Here is an 18492-nt window from a genome sequence, read left to right on the forward strand (position 1 = left end):
ACACCCTCTTCTGGCCTTTGCAGGTACTGTGTGCACATGTGCAGACATACATTTGGGCAAAAACTCATAAGTAGAAAATGAAAATAAAATGCCAAAACATTTTAAAACATATATACCATATAAGACATACCAAAAGGTTTGCCCGTTTCTGTTATTCCCTTTCATGCCTTGGCCCTGAGAGAGTCATATTTGACTGCTACACTCTTAGCAATTTTTGCCTGTTTTTGGATTTCATAGAAATAAAATTAAGGATGTGTACTGGTTTTGGATTTGTCTTCCTTAGCTCAACAGAGTGTCAACGGGACACAATTATGATCTTGCATGTAGCTGTTTATTGTCTGTTCTCATCATTACCCTCCACTGTGTGACTGCACTGCAGTTGAATTCTTGAGTTTTGTGATGGATATGCTCTAAAAAACCAAACCCAAGCTCAGTCCACAAAACACCTAAAAATATTCTTGAGCTTACCTTTTAGTGGACATAGCTACCCCCCAATGCCCTCTGTCTCCTTCTTTCTACTTTATATATATATTTTTTAAAATAGCGCCTCACTATAAAGCCTTACCAACCCTCATATAGCTAGGGTTTTGAATGGAGGCAAAATTTAGGCAATATTGAAGTTATTGTAGGAAACCATTATAAAGCACGTAATGCAGCCACTTTTGGGACAATCACAGTGTTGTAAAATCATCACCACCCCACCCAATTCCAGAACATTCTTCTTTGTCCTGAAAACAAACTTTGTCCCTGCTCAACAGCTGTTCTCTGTTCCTCCTCCTTTTAGTCCCTGGCGATGACGGATCTACTTTCTGTTTCAGTGGTCACGATCCAGTTGGGGACATTTCATAACAACAGAAGCATGGGACTTTTTTGTATTGAGTTATTTTGCTTAACATGTTTTCAAGTTTTGCCTTTTTCTTATGATTTTCATACACCTTTGTGTCTTAAAAAAAAACTTCTCCAAAGTCACTTCTTTGTCTTTTAACAAAGAGAAGAGGTCTGTTTAGTTTACTGTTTTAGAGGCTCAAGACTCAAGATGGGGCAAACCCATTGGTTTGCTCTCTGGTGTGTGGGTGCCTCACATTACAGTGAGAATGAATAGCTCCATCTCTGACCCAAGTTAATCCTTCATGGAGATTTATTTTCTATAGAGATCAGGGAGCCTTGATGACGTGAAGGGGAAGGTGGCAGGTGCAGGTCAGGCTGGGATACAGTGGCACATTTTTTTTTTTTTTGATAGTGTCTCTCTGTGTAGCCCTGGCTGGTCTGGAACTCACTATGTAGACAGGCTAGACTGGAACTCACAGAGATCCACCTGCCTCTGCCTTCCCAGGGCTGGGATTAAAGGTGCAGGGACACACTTCTGTGTCACAGTTTCTGTTTGTACCACCTTCTACAGATGATGCCAGGGAGATGCTGCTGGGTAGGACTGCCTTCATTTGTCTACCTGGCCGTTTCTGTGCCAGTTGTGGACAGAGACTGCTCTGAATTCCGTTTTAGAGATGGCAAGAGTGGAGAACACCTGGGCTCATTTTGTTGATGGGAGGTGGAGAAGGAAGCAACTCCCAGCTCCTTTCCTCTGCCGCAATCAGGCCTGACGGCAGAGGTCAAGTCCCTGCTTCAGTATGCAGCTTTGCCTTGAGGTGCCAGGTCCAATACCTGGCATCCTTTCGGGCAGGAGAGTGACTTAGTGAGACTCTAAGAATGGCAAGCCAGTTGTTGAGTCATGGCTCCACCCTCATTTATTTTTCTGGGACAGGTTTTCTCAGCTGTCCTGGAACTAGCACTGTAGATCAGGATGGCCTCGAACTCACGGAGATCTGCGTGCCTCTGCCTCCCCGAGTGCTGGGATTAAAGGCATGTGCCACCACCATCTGTTGGGAGCTACTGGGGGCTGTGGATCCACGGACCCTGAATTCCCTGTGAGCAGCTTGTTTTTCCTGTGTTTGCAGCTGCTCTGAGCAAAACAAATTGTTTTCCTCTGTTCTGAGCCGGCTGCAGCTGCTCTGAGCAAGAAACCCTAATGGCAGGGGAGTGGGTTCCGATGGGTCTGCAGCTGAAAGAGCCCGAGAGCTGGGGTGTGGCTAGCAGTTGAGGATCCCTATATAAAGCTTCACCTGAGCTCAATAAAGTTGGCACTCTTGTATCAAGAGTGACCCTTGGTCCTGTCTCTCTGTGTCTCTCTGTGAATGTGTTTTTAAATTTTCAGCCCAGTTACTGGTTCCCACAACCGGTCCTGTAGTGACACGGGAGCTACAGGCGCAGTACCGTATAGCACGTAGTACAGACGCCGAGTTCTAAAAACCATCTGGCCTCCACCTCATTCTTATGGTAACGGTATGGCACAGGACTTGCCAAACATTCCTACATGTTTATGGACAATAGAATGGTGGGCTGGAGAAAGGGAGAGGATATTCGGAGAGACAAGATGAAGGCAGAGGCAGAGGCAGAGGCAGAGGCAGAGGCAGAGGCAGGCAGATGAGATGGCCCATTGGAGTCATGGGATAGTCCGTTATCTGGCAGGCATCCTCAGAAGATGGAGTTGTGTAGAATGGAGCTGCGACCCCAGAAAAGGCAGTCGTAGAGGGAAAGGATGGAAGAAGGACTTTGTTCTGCAGCAGGTTGGTGCTCCCTCCAGGAATTTCTGATCAGTTCTGAAAGGGCAAAGCATATATTTTTTTCTTTTTTTGCATCACTGAACAATAGGCTGAGAATCCAAAATTTCTTCATTTTATTTTTGTTTTTATTTCTGGAGAGAGGGTCTTGTTTTATACCTAAGTCTGGCCTGATACTCATTATGTAGCCCAGGGTAGCTTTCAACTTGTGGCAACCCTGCTGCCCAGGCTTGAATCCTGAAGAATACTAACTTTAAGAAACAGTCTTCACACTGCCGTGCTCCATTACACATTGGTTACTTCCTCCTGAAGTAGGCAGAGCTTCGCCTCTTTAAACCCCTGATCTGGCTGGATGTGGTGGTATACACTGCTAGCCCCAGCACTTGAGAGGCAGAGGCAGGTGGATCTCTGTGACATCAAGGTCAGCTAGGGCTACATAGTGAGTCTGTTTCAAAACAAACACCCTCCATATACTAGAGAAACAAAGTCCAAGATTGAGCCAAGGCATTGAAAAGGCAGAGCTTTCTTTCCTTTGGGATTCAAGGCTTGAGTCCTGAGCTGCCTAAGGTTTTGAGGTCAAGGGATACATCACTGTAGAGTCAGTCTTGTTCTGTCCTGGGCTCTCAGTTAGCTCCAGCTGACCAGAGAGCCAGCTGATATCTTCTGAATGGTGAGATTACTAGCGGGAGGACTAGGGATTAGAAGAAATAAAGAAGACAAAAGCAATAGCTGGGACAGCCCTGTGACTTCCTACCCATTGAACCCTAGGCGGTGGCCACACTGGATACAATTCCAGAACTTTGTAACTTGGAGTAACAAGTCTTACCTTGCTGTGTTTTTGAGGATTGTGGGAGGGTATGAGGAAGGACCAGACTCAGGACAGTCACTGTAAAAGGAAGTGGCTTCCGCCATTTCCCAGGAGTTGTATTGACTTCCGTATCAGTTACTATCACTGTGATGAAACACCATGATCAAAAGCAAGTTGGAGAGAAAAGGGTTTACGTGACTTACACTTCCATATCGTAGTCCAGCCCTGAAGGAAGTCAGGGCTGGAACTCAAACATGGCAGGAACCTGGAGGCAGAAGCTGATGCAGAGGTCATGGAGGAGTGTTGCTTACTGACTTGCTCCTTATAGCTTGCTCAGATTGCTTGCTTCTAGAACCCAGGACCACCACCTGCCCAGAAAGTTTCCCCACCCATGGGTTGGGTCCTCTCCCAACCATCACTAATTAAGGAAATGCTCTATAGGCTTGTTTACTTACAGACTGGATCTTCTGGAAGCATTTTCTCAATTGAGGTTCTCTCCTCTCAGATGGCTCTAACTTGTGTCAAGTTGACATAAATCTAGCCAGCACAGCTTTGCTCCAAGATAAGGTGAATGGTTTCAGTCTCTTGATTAGTGTGGTCTTCTTTCCATAATCTGATGAGCTGAGCATCTTGCTCAGGATACTCTGTGTGGGAAAGCATCCAATCACAGACATTCACCAGGGGTTTGCTGCATACACATCAGGATGTTACAATGGACAGGGCACTGCAGAGTCCTGGATCCCATCCTCCCTCTGTGGTATCTAACTGTATGATTCAGATCTCTCCCTCATTGGTTAGACAATGTGATGGTTTGATTGATAAATGCCCCCACCCCCAGTCTCTGGCATTTGAATACTTGGTCCCCAGTTGGCGCTATTTGGGGGAGGCTTAGGAGGTGTGGCCTTGCTGGAGGAAGTGTGCCACTGGGAGCAGGCTTTAGAGTTTAAAAACTTTGGCCCTTTTGAGTTTGCTCTGTTTTTGCTTGCAGTTTGAGATGTAAGCCCTCATCTCTCGGTTTCCAGCTCCAGCTACCCTATCTGTGGCCTGCTGCCCCTTCCGTTCTGTCTGGGTCCTAGCCCTCTGGAATCATCAGCCCCAATAACCTCTTCTATAAGTTGCCTTGGTTATGGTGTTTTATTGCCGCGAGAGAAACCCCAGCTAGGACAGGTGGAGAGTGCAGGACCTGCTGGCAGCCCTTCTGTGGTCTCAGTGAAAGGTCGTGAAGAGCGTGCGTGCGCACTGGTGACTGCCCGGCTCTAGTGCCTCATTCCGAGAATGCACCTTCTAGCCAGGCAGCCTCTCATCCATCACTCTTCTGCCCTGTTCACTATCATCAAAAGCGTAAAGATGAAGCCACGTACAAAGTCAGGTCCCTAGAGTGAGGTCACCCCAAGACACACAGAAAAGGTGAACTAACGCCTCCCCAACTAGTAATAGCTCATCCCAGGACTCAGGGCTACATTGTAGCTATTCTTTCTCCACCCTCACCCCCTCAGTTATGAATCTGTCTATTTTCCTCACCACCAGTTTTAGTGAAGCTATGTTTTAGGCTGCATTGAGGTTTAACATTTATTTTTGATCGGCTAGATGTTCTGTTTCTTCTCTCCCCACAGTCTTGTACCCACTGGCCAACCTCTTCCTAACCCCTTTCCCCCGTCCCTACTTGTAACTTCTTGTAACTGTACCAGGCTTTACCGACCAGCTCCCAAATTATGACACAGAGACTTATTATTAGTTTTGAATGGTTGGCCTAGCTTAGGCACATTTCTGGCTAGCTCTTTTAATTTAATTAACCTGTTTCTCTTTATCTACTTTGCCTAGGGGCCTCCTCTCTCTCTCTCTCTCTCTCTCTCTCTCTCTCTCTCTCTCTCTCATTTGTTTTTCGAGACAGGTTTTCTCTGTAGCTTTGGAGCCTGTCCTGGAACTAGCTCTTGTAGACCAGGCTGGCCTCAAACTCACAGAGATCCGTCTGCCTCTGCCTCCCGAGTGCTGGGATTAAAGGTGTGCACCACCACTGCCCAGCTGCCTCGAATGCTTTTTACCTTCCTTCCTTTTCTATCTCTTACTTTCCCCATTTCTCTGTCTGGCTGACAGATACCCTGCTTCTGGCCAGGCCGTGTCCCTTGTTTTCTCCTCCTCATTCTCTTGTTATTTCTTCCACCTGATAAATAGGCGCCCTCTCCTATTTATTCTTTCTGCCTGGCAGCCCTACCTATCTCTCGCCTGCCTACCTATTGGCCATTCAGTTCTTTATTAGGCCAATCAGTTGCCGTAGGCTGGCAAGGTGAAACAAATGCAATACATCGTTTCATAATTAAACAAATGCAGCATAAACAAAAGTAACACACCTTTACACAGTTAAAGTAATATTCTGCAGCACAAACAAGTGTAACACATCTTTACCTATTTAAAATAATATTCTTTTTTTTTCAAGAAAGGGTTTCTTTATAGCTTTGGATCTTGTCCTGGAACTAGCTCTTGTAAGACCAGGCTGACCTTGATCTCACAGTGATTCACCTGCTTCTGCCTCCCGAGTGCTGGGACTAAAGGTAAAATAATATTCTACAAGTAACCATGATTTTTCCTTCCTTCCTTCCTTCCTTCCTTCCTTCCTTCCTTCCTTCCTTCCTTTCTTCCTTCCTTTCTGAGACAGGGTTTCTGAGTGTAGCCCTGGCTGTCTTAGAACTCTCTCTGTAGACCAGACAGGCCTTTAACTCAGAGATTTGTCTGCTTCTGTCTCCTAAGTGCTGGAATTAAAGGCATGTACCAAGGGTTCTAAGAGACTTTTTCAATTAGATTCCACACGAGTGAGATCATGTGTATTTATCTTACTGCAGTTTATTCCAGGTATAGCAAGTTGCAGCTGTCAGAATTCTATCTTTCTATTTTTCATTTTATTTTATTTATGAGCATGGGCGTGTTACCTGCAAGAATATCTGTGCACCAAAATATAGTGCCGCAAAGGCCTAGGACTAGAATAACAGACAGTTATGAGCCACTTAATGTGGGTGTTGGGGATTGAACCCAGGTCCTCTACAAAAGCAACAAGTACTCTTAACCCTTGAGCTCTCTCTCCCGTCCCAAACTGCATCCTTTTATATGAACCAACCAATAGTATTTCATTTTTATGGATATGTACCACGTTTTTAAAGTGATACTTTAAAATACTATTTAAATGATATTTAAATGATTTAAATTTAAATGATATTTAAAATACTATTGATAGACTTCTAGGTTTGAGTCTTGGCTGTTGTGAACAATGCAGCAATAAATATGGACAAGCAGGTAGCTTTTCAGCATGTAAATAGAAAGCATGTAAATATTCTCTGTGGAAAGAATGCTGGATCAGCTGGGTAGTGGTGGCCCACACCTTTATCCCAGCCCTCAGGAGGCGGAGGCAGGTGGATCTCTGAATTCTAGGCCAGCACGGTCTACAGAGTGTGTTCTAGGACAGCCAGAATTACACAAAGAAACCCTGTCTCAAACAAAACAAAACAAAACAAAACAAAACAAAACAAGGATGCTGGATCATATAGTAGTACCAGTTTTACTTTTCTGAGGAACACCAAAGTGCTTCCCACAGAGCGGTACTAATTTGCATCCTCCCCTATTGTATGCAGGGGTCCCTTCTACATCCTTGCAGTACTTGTTGTCTGTCATGTTTTTGACAACCATTCTTGTTGAAATGAGTGATAATCTCAATGTGGTCTTGAACTGCATTTTTCCCAGCACTTTGGAGCATTTTCTTACAAGGCTTTTGATCATTGTTAATCTTCTTAGAATAGTTCATTCAGGTCTTTTTCCCATTGTTAAACCAGGTTCTGTCTTCTTATTGGCTCCCTTTATTTTCTTCGTACATTCTAGCTGTCAACTTCTTAACACACACAGATTTTCCATGGCCATGGGTCACTCTTTACTCTGTGAACCTTTCCCTTTGCTCTGTAGAAGCTCCTCAGTCCCACCCGTCTGTTTGCTTTTGATGCCTAAGTGCTCAGGATCATCCACATCCACGTCCCGGAAGCCTTTTCTCTGTGTTCTGGTAGTGTAATAGATCCATGTCTCATACTGAGCTCATTGACCTTCACTAGTGCATTTCAGAAGCTGGTTAGGAATAGGTACCGATGCATATCCGGTTTCCCCAGGGGTTTGTTAGAGACCTTTCAATCATGCATGCTCTTGGGTACTCTTCCTTGTCATAAGAATCAGCTAGAAGACACACCCCTTGGCATGTGTGTGAGAGTATCTCCAGAGAGATTTAACGGAGTGCAGACTCATCCTAAGGTGTGAGGCAGCATCCCATGGTCTACAGGGCCAGACTGGATAAAAGAATAGAAGGAAGGGAGCCTATTGAGTACCAACATTTGTCTCTCTTTGCTTCTCGATCTGCCCAAATGTGAGCAAGCAGCTTCATACTCCTACTGCCGCTGTCATCAGCTGCTCCTGCTGCTGTGCCTTTCTCTCCATGGTGAGCTATAACGCCTTAAAGCCACCAAAATAAGATGCCACACCAACAAGAAAGTAACAAATACAGTCTCTTCTAATAGTGTCACTCTGGGAGCGAGACCTTGGGGAGCTGTAGGCAGAGGCTACTTGTTTGTTTCCTGGCTGCCCAGACCCCAAATAATCACTCAGAAACTGTATTAATTAAAACACTGCTTGGTCTAATAGCTCAGGCTTCTTACTAATTCTTACATCTTAAATTAACTCATTCCTATTATTTTGTATTTTACTACGTGGTTCGTGATTTACTGGTAAGGTTCCAGGGCGGGCGTCTTTCTCCTTCTGCAGCTACATGGCATCTCCTTGATTCTGCCTACTTTCTCTATCTCTGTTCGGATTTCCTGCCTGGCTTTATTCTGCCCTGCCATAGGCCCAAAGAAGCTTCTTTATTAACTGATGGTAATAAAACGTATTCACAGCATACAGAGGGGAATCCCACATCAGGGAGCATTAAAGAAAACAAGTCTGGAGTTGACTGTCACCTACTCCACCATATTTCAGATGCCACCTAAAGATAGTAAATCTAGACTCTTGTTCTATATCCATTTGGACTGGTTATATAGTAGGGACACAGGATGACAGAAGGATGGTGGTGGTGTTTCCCCTGTCCAGAATGCCCTTGTCCCAGTGTCCTATTGACAACAGTGTTCCAAACCCAAGAATAGAACACCAGCCGCCATGTGTTCCCAGCAAGGCATTTCAAGGAGCTCTATAGAATTCTTCTTCTGTATTCCAACCCTTCTTTGGTACATGGTTCTATCTAGGTACTCAGAGATGGATCTGATTAGCCTAAGCAGGGTTTCTTGATCTTAGCATTTGGACATAATGCTGCTGCCAGTGTCTTATTCTTGCTGGCATCTCAACAAGGGCAGTATAGGGCCTTTCCCCAAGGATATAAGATTCAACTGGCCTCTGGCAGCTTCCATATGCACCCTCATTGGGTGAGTCCACAGCCTCTGAAGTGTTCCCAGGGCAGAGAGGTGGGTGGATTTCCTTCTATCATCTTTTCTGGCCTATAAAATGTTTGGATCATCATTGCCCATAAACATAACCACGTGAGAGGAGGTGACCGGCAAGAGTGGCACTGCCACTCTGCTTATCTTTTAATTTCTTGGTATCCTGCTTTTCAGTCCTTCACAGAGGCCTACCTTGCTCTCTTAGTAAAGCACCCACCTGTAATTCTGTCACATTTCCTCTACTTTGTTTTCTTAAGCGATTATGGATATCTGTTATCAGTATCTCTAGGTGTTGATTGGCACACAACTCACCCTGTCAGTTAACACTTACACTCCAAAACAAGACTTGGTTTTCATTATCGTTGAAATCTTTATTGCTTAGAATGATACCTGGCATGTAACAAATGCACAGTAAATGCTTGGTGAAAGAACCAGTAGAGGAGCTGGATGTTTGTGGCTCATGCCTTTAATCCCAGCCCTCAGGAGGCAGAGGCAGAGGCAGGCAGATCTCTGTGAGTTCAAGACTGGCCTGGTCTACAGAGTGATTTCCAGGACAGGAAGGGCTACACAGGGAAACCCTGTCTTGAAAAACAAACAAACGAAACAACAAAACAAACAAACAAACAAACAAAAAATACAAGTAGAGGGGATGAAACAGACCCTGGAGGACTCACCTTCCGTTTATGTGTCTTCTCCATTCTGAAAGTGAGAGACTTCCTTCACCACAACCCTTGGCATCCAGTCTGTGACTGAACCCTATTCAAGCCACATCTCTTATAGACCCTGGAGCACAAGCCATATACGTAGGCCTTAGGGAATGTGTATGGGAATTCTGGATGTGTTTCTTTCTTACTTAATGGTCTAAGAAATTAGTTTCTTTCAACTGATTCCACACAGATTTACCCAACCCCCATGAATGTAGTACCTATACTACAATTTATACTATACTTATAGGGTCTAAAAGTCAGGGGCAAAAACAAAACACACACTAGAGAGCAAGACTGAGTTATAGCATTCACAAGAACACAGTAGACTCCCCATCTGTTTATTTGAATGACATCAGAAGATGGCAGATGTTGAAGCAAGAAATGCATATTCTTTATTCCATACTGAGGAAGTGGCATTGTAACAGTGTTAAGTTTATTAAAAAAAAATTTTTCATATTAGAATCCATTGAGTTAGAGAACTAAGTTTTGCCAAATGCCAACTCTGCCTTAACTGGTCCCACTGGCTCCCATCTACGATTAGCTTTGTCCCAGTGTTTCCCATGGTGCTGCTTACATTCCCAGTTGACAATACGGGTGAGTGATGCTCAAGCTGTCCATGGTCCCAGCTTCCCGGTCATCTATGAGTACCCGGGGAGGTGGCTGTGGGAAGGTGGAGGATGTACTTCTGTTTATGTGTCCAGTCTCAGGCTTTGCTCTGCCTGGATCCTCACTGTGGTATAGCAAGAGCAACTGGCTGTATGGACCCCTTGGAGCCCTTGCTGCCTTTAGGTACGGATCAGCTACGTAACTTTGATTTGTGATAGTTATCATCTCATTTCTCGAATCCTTGTTTCCTGACCCACAGCAACCCCAAGGGTCCCCCCACCTCTGCTACCTGGGATCCTGTGACTCTTTGAAGGGTATCTCATCTGTTGCTAAGGGTTCCTGCTCCAAGCGGAGACAGTGGGTGACTGCTTCTCTGAGGAATGCAAGGTTGGCTCGCTCAGTGTCAGTCTGGTCATTCCTGGGTTCCTGAGGATCCCCCGGGAGCATTTCTCCTTTCTTTTGCTAACTCTGGGAAGTCTTCTCCCCTCCCCCATTTCATTTTCTGAAGCATCAGACTCCTTGCCATGAGGTGGAATAGGCAAAGTTTTCTTTTAAAAATGGCTGTTTGGCAAGTCTGTAACATCAACGACAACAGTATTAATGACATTGTACATTTCAGGGCTTTGCTCCGTACTTCATCATGGAGCTTTGAGATGTAGCATTTCATCAACCATCTGGGGTACACATACCCCTCCCACCCCGCTTTGTTGAATCCCAAAGGGGTCTGCTATCTCCTGACCCCGCTCAGGGGGTAAGAGAGCAGATGGACTCTTCTATATAAGAGTCACCCCCCCCCCCCACACACACTTTAAGCCACACCCCTCAGAGTGCAAACTACCCGACCTCTTCCTGTGCATGGATGGTTCTGGTCTTAGAATCTGGCTACTCTCGAGAATAAAGTTTCTAAATTTCAGTTTTAGAGAAACTTCATTCTGGGGATGATTTTATGGATGATCTTTGTGTTTGGCATCTTGTATGGTCAGGTCTGTCGAAGCCATGCTTGGAAGCAGAGCCTGGCCCTTCTGTCCTTGGCTGACTGCGGCTGGATTCAGAGACAAACACAGGGTGAGTGGAAGAGGGTGGTGGCAGGGTTCTTGTGGCCGCAGGGAAAAAGCTTCCAGCCCAGTGTCTCCTCCCAGAGTTGGAGGGGGGTTGGTGATGGAATAATCAGGTCCATTTGTTGGGGATGGCTGGGCTGGGGGGACAGGACGGTTGGGAGGGAACACTGGGCACATCCCAAGGTCACCTCTTCCAGAACTGAATTCCTGAGCTATGGTGGAGACTTTGAGATTCACTCTGAGATTAGTGTCTGCCGGCCACAAAGTGAACTACTATGAGCCCCGAGGCCATTTTGAATGATTAAAGCCTACATGCCGGCTTGAGATATGTCTCTGTCTCCCCATTCTAGCCCACAGACCATCTTGCTACTGCCCTGCCCATGCCAAGTCTCTGGCTCCCCGTGGTTTAGCCATGTGACTTTTCTTTTTTTGTAGGACTACGCCTGCCTTCACATTCCCCATTTCTTGTGGCCCCACGGGGAGATTCCACATTGTTGCTACGATGGGCCTCTGGCTGCTCACCAAACATTCCAGACTTTTCCCTTTTACTGCTTTTCAGTGGGTCATTTCCTGTGCTGTCAAACTCCTTACCTGACCGATACTCAGGATTGGAAATACCCTCCTCTGAGTGGCCCTCATTATTCTGTCATTAAGGTATATATATATATATATATATATATATATATATATATATATATATATATATCAATCAAGCAATTATTGCCTTTTGACCTTTTGGCTAAGACCAGAATAGTACAACAAAGCAGTCCATTTAACCACTGTTCCTGCCCCAGACTGTAGGATCCTTAAAGGCACAGTGTGTTTCTTTCCTACAAGAAGTAGTGTGATATAGTGGTTAAGTGAGCAAATTCTGGATTCTGACAGCCTGGGCTCAAGCCTTGGCTTCTAGAACGTATTAGTAATCGACCTTTTAGGTAAGATCCTTAGTTTCTCCATCTCAACTTACTCAACCATAAAGTAGGTTAGTAATGGCTTTACATAGAGCTGTTTTGAGAATTAAATGAATATGTGCATATAAATAAATAAATATATGGGCTTACACTGCAGTGGCATCTGAGTGTGTTGTACTGAGCACCTACTTCCTAAATCTAACTATGAACATTTTCAACACAGCCATTATAAGGTACAAACCCTGGAAAGCAATGCACACGCATATGCTTGTTCAAAAGTGATTTCTCTATCACATCCCTTCACCCTCCTTCCCTGTCTTCCACTTGCCTTGTGTCCGTCCCTCTACCTTCCTCTCTTTTCTCTCACCCTTCTTCACTTTCAGTTTTGGGCCAACCATCGGTCCTCACAGAGTAGCTGAGCTCCTCAGGGGACCTTCAGAGCAGAAAGGTCCCACACTCTCCTTCCTGAGGCTCCAGCAGCAGAGGCTCTAGAGAAAGGATAGATAAGCAGAGCCAGGGGGTTGGTGTGAGTGGCTCAGAAGCTGGCCGCAGGTGCTAAGTGATGAGGGCTGTGGGGGGGAGGGTGAATAGGGGTGGGGGAAGATGTGGGAGATGAGGAAAGGCCTTCAGGAGGCTGAGTCTGAAGCTGGACAACCGTGTTTGCTAACAGCAATAAGAACTTCCTGGATGCCTGAGGCCCTGCCTCTAGAATTTCCCTAGACACGAATGAGGCAGAAGGGAAAACTGAGCAAAGAGCAAAGAGCAAAGGCAGCTGGAAGCGCACCTGCTTTCCTTTCGCCGATGGGTCTTTTTTACTGCCTGTCTCCTGTGTCCACTCCTTCTGGAGGGAATCTAGAGTTTGAGGCTATGCTCCAGCCCAGACTCCTCTACCTATCAGATGGTGGTGTAAGGCAAGCGACGGAGCCCGAGAGGGGCCTGGGTGTCGTTGGTTAAGAAATGGGGTTCAGCCGGGCTGTGGTGGCACACGCCTTTAATCCCAGCACTCGGGAGGCAGAGGCAGGTGGATCTCTGTGAGTTCGAGACCAGCCTGGTCTACAAGAGCTAGCTCCAGGACAGTCTCTAAAGCTGCAGAGAAACCCTGTCTCGAACCCCCCCCCCCAAAAGAAATGGGGTTCATTGCACCAGAGAAGTCGGTGTGGGATAAAGTGGGGTTCAGGCACGTGCTGGATGGTGCCGTTTCTAGGCAATGAGATGGTGGTTTGGAGGGCCAGATGCCAGAGGTTTGCCTGTTGGGCATCCATGAAGGCATGGCTTGTCCTTGGGCAGCCCTGGTGCCTGCCTTCTGGAATTGTACTCCAATAAAACTGGCTGGAAGGAAGACTTGTGAGGGAGGGCCAAGTCTGGGGCCTGTGGCCAGTTTATAGTTCCCTCTTCTCTGCCTCATCTCTGAGGACACGCTTCATGGGAGGGGCAGGAAAAGTGGCTGTTTGTGAATTCAGCAGAACAGACCCAGCTTGCTCAGCAAAGTCAGTGTCAACTCCCTCAGGGGACCAGGGTTGGCCAAGAAGTCGGGGTCCCCAGGGCTCACACCCAGCCAGGGGGCCTGGGTCAGATGATGGGCAAGGGGCAAGAATTCCTCTGAACTGCAATAAGACTTTCAGGGCCCAGCAGCTTATCTGGAAGCAAAGAGCACACTGGGCCTAGAAAGCCAGAACTATGAGAAGCTTGCTACTTGTCAAGGAAGAGAGAAAAAGAGGAGTGAAGCCCACAGAGAAACAGAATTTCCCTTCTCTGCTCCTTCCCCACCAGCTCAGGAAAGAGCTCTCGGTTTTGCTGACTGGAAAGAGCTATGTACACATAAAATTCCCTCTTCCTGCCTCAGACAGGCTACCGTTTCTCTATTCTTATCCTTTTGTTTAAAACATTTTTATTAGTCTTATTTTGTCTTAAAATTTTAAACAGCTGTTTATAAAACACAACAAATACACAACACAAAACAAAACTCAGTAAAAATAACACACTATATAGTACATATACTCAGACCGTGTGATATATTTATATAATAAAAGATGAAAATATTCACTTTCCATAATAAAAATAAGTTCTATTTTTGTTTATTTTACAATATACTTAATATTCTCTCTTTTGCCTCTTCCTCTCCAGCTTTCTTTCCTTCATCCCGAATCTCAAGGAGGTTCCGTGTGGCTGTCTCCAGCCCAGTGAGCTGGAGTCTGAGAGGTGACGGGTGGGTAGGTGGCAGAGGGCTCAGGAACACGCGCGGCAGCCACATTCCAAGTGTCTCTCCACCTCTTCCACGAATGAGGAGCCGTCGGTGCACTGGAAGACGTATTTCCGCCGCTTGCTGCGGATTGGCTGGCAGCACTGGCTTCCGCACCCGCCGCGGCATTCCATGATGGGCACTTTGGAGGCTGTGGCACAGGAGGCGTAATCTTTCTGACGGCGGATGGCTTCACGGACTATCTCCCCCAAACATGGATTCTCTGAAGAGGGCAGAGAGGTAACGTTAGGGCACTGAGGGTGAAGGGGTCTGGCATGACCGTGGGGTGGTCCTTGATTGGCTATCAGGGGACACGTGATCTGAAGCCGCCTATACTTATTCACTAGGTTGTCCCCCCCTCCCCCAACCTACTTACCCACCCTTCCTTCCATCCTTCAGTCTGTCCCTCCCTCTATATGGAGAACTTTTACTGTGCCAGGCTCTACACTAGGACAATTATTCCCCAAAGATATTCTGGTGACAGGAGTGAACTTGGTCCCCTCCATCCTCCAAGGAACTAGCAACTGGTTACTAGGCAGATGCTTAGATACTAAAATTGAAAACATCTGGATTCACTTAAGAATCTGGGTTGCTGGCTTCTTTGAAACTAGGAGGTCTGTGGAGGCCAGCCTGTTCCCCATGTTGCCATGGTGGACAGCATGCTAAGAGCTCTGGATGGAGCATCAGAGCTCCAACTGGTCCCAGACTGGCCTTATCACTCCCTTAGTCCATCTCCCTTGATCTAGAGCCTGCACTCCAAATCTATCGACCCCGAAGTGGATCTATTTGTAATGAGAAACCAAGGCAGAGAGAAGCTATTAAGGTACATGTTTCTATAAGAGCACACGAAAGGCAGTTGACTTGGTCCAGGGCCCGGGAGGCTTTTGGGGAAGTGACCACGCAGATGAGATCTGGAAAAAATGCTAATGAGGTAACAGCCCTTCAGGACGTTTGTGGAAGTCCTAGGAACCACGGGAGAGCAGTAAAGAGGACCCCCAGCTGTGCTGGGATGTTCACCTCTGACCCTGTTCTTCTCCTCCATCCTCTACTTCCTCCCAACACTGACAGAACATCTGGGGAAGGAAAGCAGAATCGTAGCATCATCCCTTGTCATCCTGTGCCTCAGCTCTACAGACTATCTGCCTGGAAAACCATGACACATATACCCAGCCTCCTCAATGATCCGTTTGTGAGCCGCAGAGGCGACTGAAGAAAAAGCATCGGTGCTTTTTAGAGGGTTATGTATTTCAATTCGATGCACAGGCATAGAATTCACCTTCCAAAGCTCTTTCAAACTGGGAAGGGCTTTAAAGGATTCGGAAGGAGCAGAGAGATGAAGGGCGTGTGGGTGTGCATGCATGTGTGTGGCATGTGGGCATGCGTGTGTGTGGGATGTGGGAGCACAAGTATGGCAACACTAACAATGGGGTGAAGGGTATATGAGCGGTGTGTATGCCATCCTGATGTGGGCCCGAGGTGAAAATTACTTCAGATTTAAAACACGAACAGGTTTAGTTAAGGGTGCTCTATGCAGATGTGAGACGCAAGAGTCCCTGAGTGACAGGGTGTGGCTTGGAAGCTGGTGGCGGAGAGAGTGCGCACACCAGTGATTATGTGGAAGAGAAGCCCCGAAGTGATAGTTTCAAGCCAAGGACTTTGGCTTCTGGGTTTGTCAGGGATATTGACCCCTAGGTGTTTGGTTTTCCCCTACTCCATCTCCTTCCATTCCCTTGTCCCCTCTTCTCCCACACATGTTTCTCTGTCTGGGTGTAAGGGTAATGTGAATTCTGCAGAATGAGTGGGAAGTACGCTGTGCTCTTCAGTTTTCTGAACTGGTTTGGGAAGAACTGTATCATGCTTCTTTAAACATATGGGAGAAAGCATTAGTGAGCTCATGGGGTCTTGGAATTTTGATTGAAGACTTCTTCCCTTCTTTCTCCTCCCTCCCCAACACCTTTCCTTTTTTCTTTCCCTTCTCCTTTCTCTGTCTCTCTCTGTGTGCCCCCCCCCCTCCTTCTGCCTGTGATGACAAACTCTCTCTTAGCTCCGAGTCAGTGTCAATCAAGGAGATGGGGTAGCATGAGGGTGCTCCCCTCCCTCTGTACTCAGGCATTCTCTGTTAGACAGTATAGGAAAAACATTGTTGGTATTTCTTGTCGGGCCATTTTGCTTATGCTGGCCACTCTAGGTGGCTTGTTAGCCACTTCGGGGATCTCACTCAAGAATCAATGTTGAATTCTCATCCACCACAATATTACTTAGTGTTTACAATAAATGAGTGTCATTGTTTTGGGTGGGGAATTACAACCCAGAGAGAACTGTCTGGCTCAAGGACACCCAGAATTTTATTTCATGACAACGGTGTTGCTTCTGACTTTTAAGAGTCCTAACTTGGGGTCATACAGATGGTTCAGCAGTTCAGAGTGCTTACAGCCCTTCTAGAGGACTTGAGAACCCAAGCTCAGTTCCCAGCACCCAGGCGGCCCACAACCACTTGCAAGTCCAGTTCTGGGGGAATCTGATGCCCTCTTCTGGCCTCTATGGGAAATGCACACACATGGCATATATTCATTCACACACACACACACACACACACACACACACATAGAAAAATAATAAAAATAAATCTTTAAAAAATCCTACTTAGATTTTTCACAAAGTTAAGTCGTACACTTCAGCTCTGAGCACATCCCTAGGTACCATTCTACATGGCGTATGTTCGTCTGAGACACTCTGCAAGGTAGCAGGACAGTCAGTCAGTGTCCATAATGACCCCATCACCTGCTACATCTTCTATGCAGCAGCCTTCTTTACTGAATGTACCTTGGCAGTTTAACTGATATAATGACCTGGAAATGACAGTACAGTTACTTCTCTGGGTCGGTCACTTAAGCCATCATGCATGGCTTCCTCCTTGCTATCTGATGGTTCGTCTGGAGAAAAATCAGCTCCTTCGACCCCTGTTTCTTTTGCAGGCCCTCCATCCCACAAGGACAGCAGACTCACCTTGCTCACAGTGGTTGCCACTGAAGCCAGGCTGGCACAGGCAGTAGGGCTCCCCTCGATCTGAGATGTGGCATTGCCCATGGTGGCACTTGAAGGCTGAGCAGGCGTTGGCAGAGTCGTTCTTGTGGTCACACAAGGCTCCCTCATAGCCCTCTGCACACTGGCACATGTATGTGCTGCCAGTTGCCACACATTTCCCATGGTTGCAGCTGGGGGCAGAGGGAGAGGCCGAGACCAGAGTCAGTGTCACTAGCGGCTCCTTTGTCCTTCCACCCAGAGGACAGAGCTGTGGGACCTTGTGCTGGGTACGGTCCTGCTTCAGTCCAGCATCTAAACACCTCTTTTCATGCAAATCCCATGCAACTGGAAGCCCATGTGCCCTAGCGAATATCCACCACCAGCTCTGAGCAGACAGATGCAGATCTACTGTTTCCTACAGAGACATCGAAGTCTTCCGTGTCAATTTATTACCCAACACACTTTAAGCTTGCCGTCGACATTAAGAAATAATTATTTTTGTTTCTTTTGAAACAGGGTCTCATTGTGTAGGCCAGGCTGGTCTCAAATTCACAGAGACCCGCCTGTTTTTGTCTCCCAAGTGCTGGGATTAAAGATATACATCACCGCATATGGCAAAGACAATTTCAAATATTACATGTTATTGTGTGTATGCGTGCAAGCACCAGTGCACATGTGGGCATATGGACACACACCTAGGTCAGAGAACAACTTGTTACAGTACGTTCTCTTCTACCATGTGGGTCCTGGGGCTTGAACTCAGGTTGTTAGGCTTAGCAGCAAAGCTCCTCTACCTTCTGAGTCATTTTGTTGGTCTCTGTCAATATTCTAATCCTCCCTCAATTTAAAGAGTAAATGCTCTTACTACCATTTCTACTACTAGAGGTTGAACAACCCTCACTCAGAATGTCCCCAAATCTAAAACATTTTAACCATCAGCATGGAGTCCAGGGGAGAAATCCTACACCTGACCTCCATCAGTGGCCGCTGATAAAACACAGACACATAGAACAGATCATAGAGAACTATTAGATCTTGTGTATGAGGGGGTCTATGAAATAGAAATGG

At 46.4% G+C, this 18492-nt stretch overlaps 1 protein-coding gene across 1 annotated transcript in view; it reads right to left on the reverse strand.

Moving 5' to 3' along the window:
• Positions 1–14184: 14184 nt before the first annotated feature.
• The window catches only part of Slit3 (slit guidance ligand 3), a 593310-nt gene continuing 589002 nt past the window's right edge, over positions 14185–18492 (reverse strand). The window contains exons 35-36 of the mRNA XM_038326237.1: positions 17407–17615; positions 14185–14623 (exon numbers count right to left, since the gene is read on the reverse strand). Coding sequence (XP_038182165.1) covers positions 14388–14623; positions 17407–17615 — 445 coding nt within the window. The 3' untranslated portion in view covers positions 14185–14387. The remainder of the gene's footprint in view (positions 14624–17406; positions 17616–18492) is intronic.

Source organism: Arvicola amphibius, chromosome 4, assembly GCF_903992535.2.
Source record: "Arvicola amphibius chromosome 4, mArvAmp1.2, whole genome shotgun sequence".
NCBI classification, from domain to species: Eukaryota; Metazoa; Chordata; class Mammalia; order Rodentia; family Cricetidae; genus Arvicola; species Arvicola amphibius.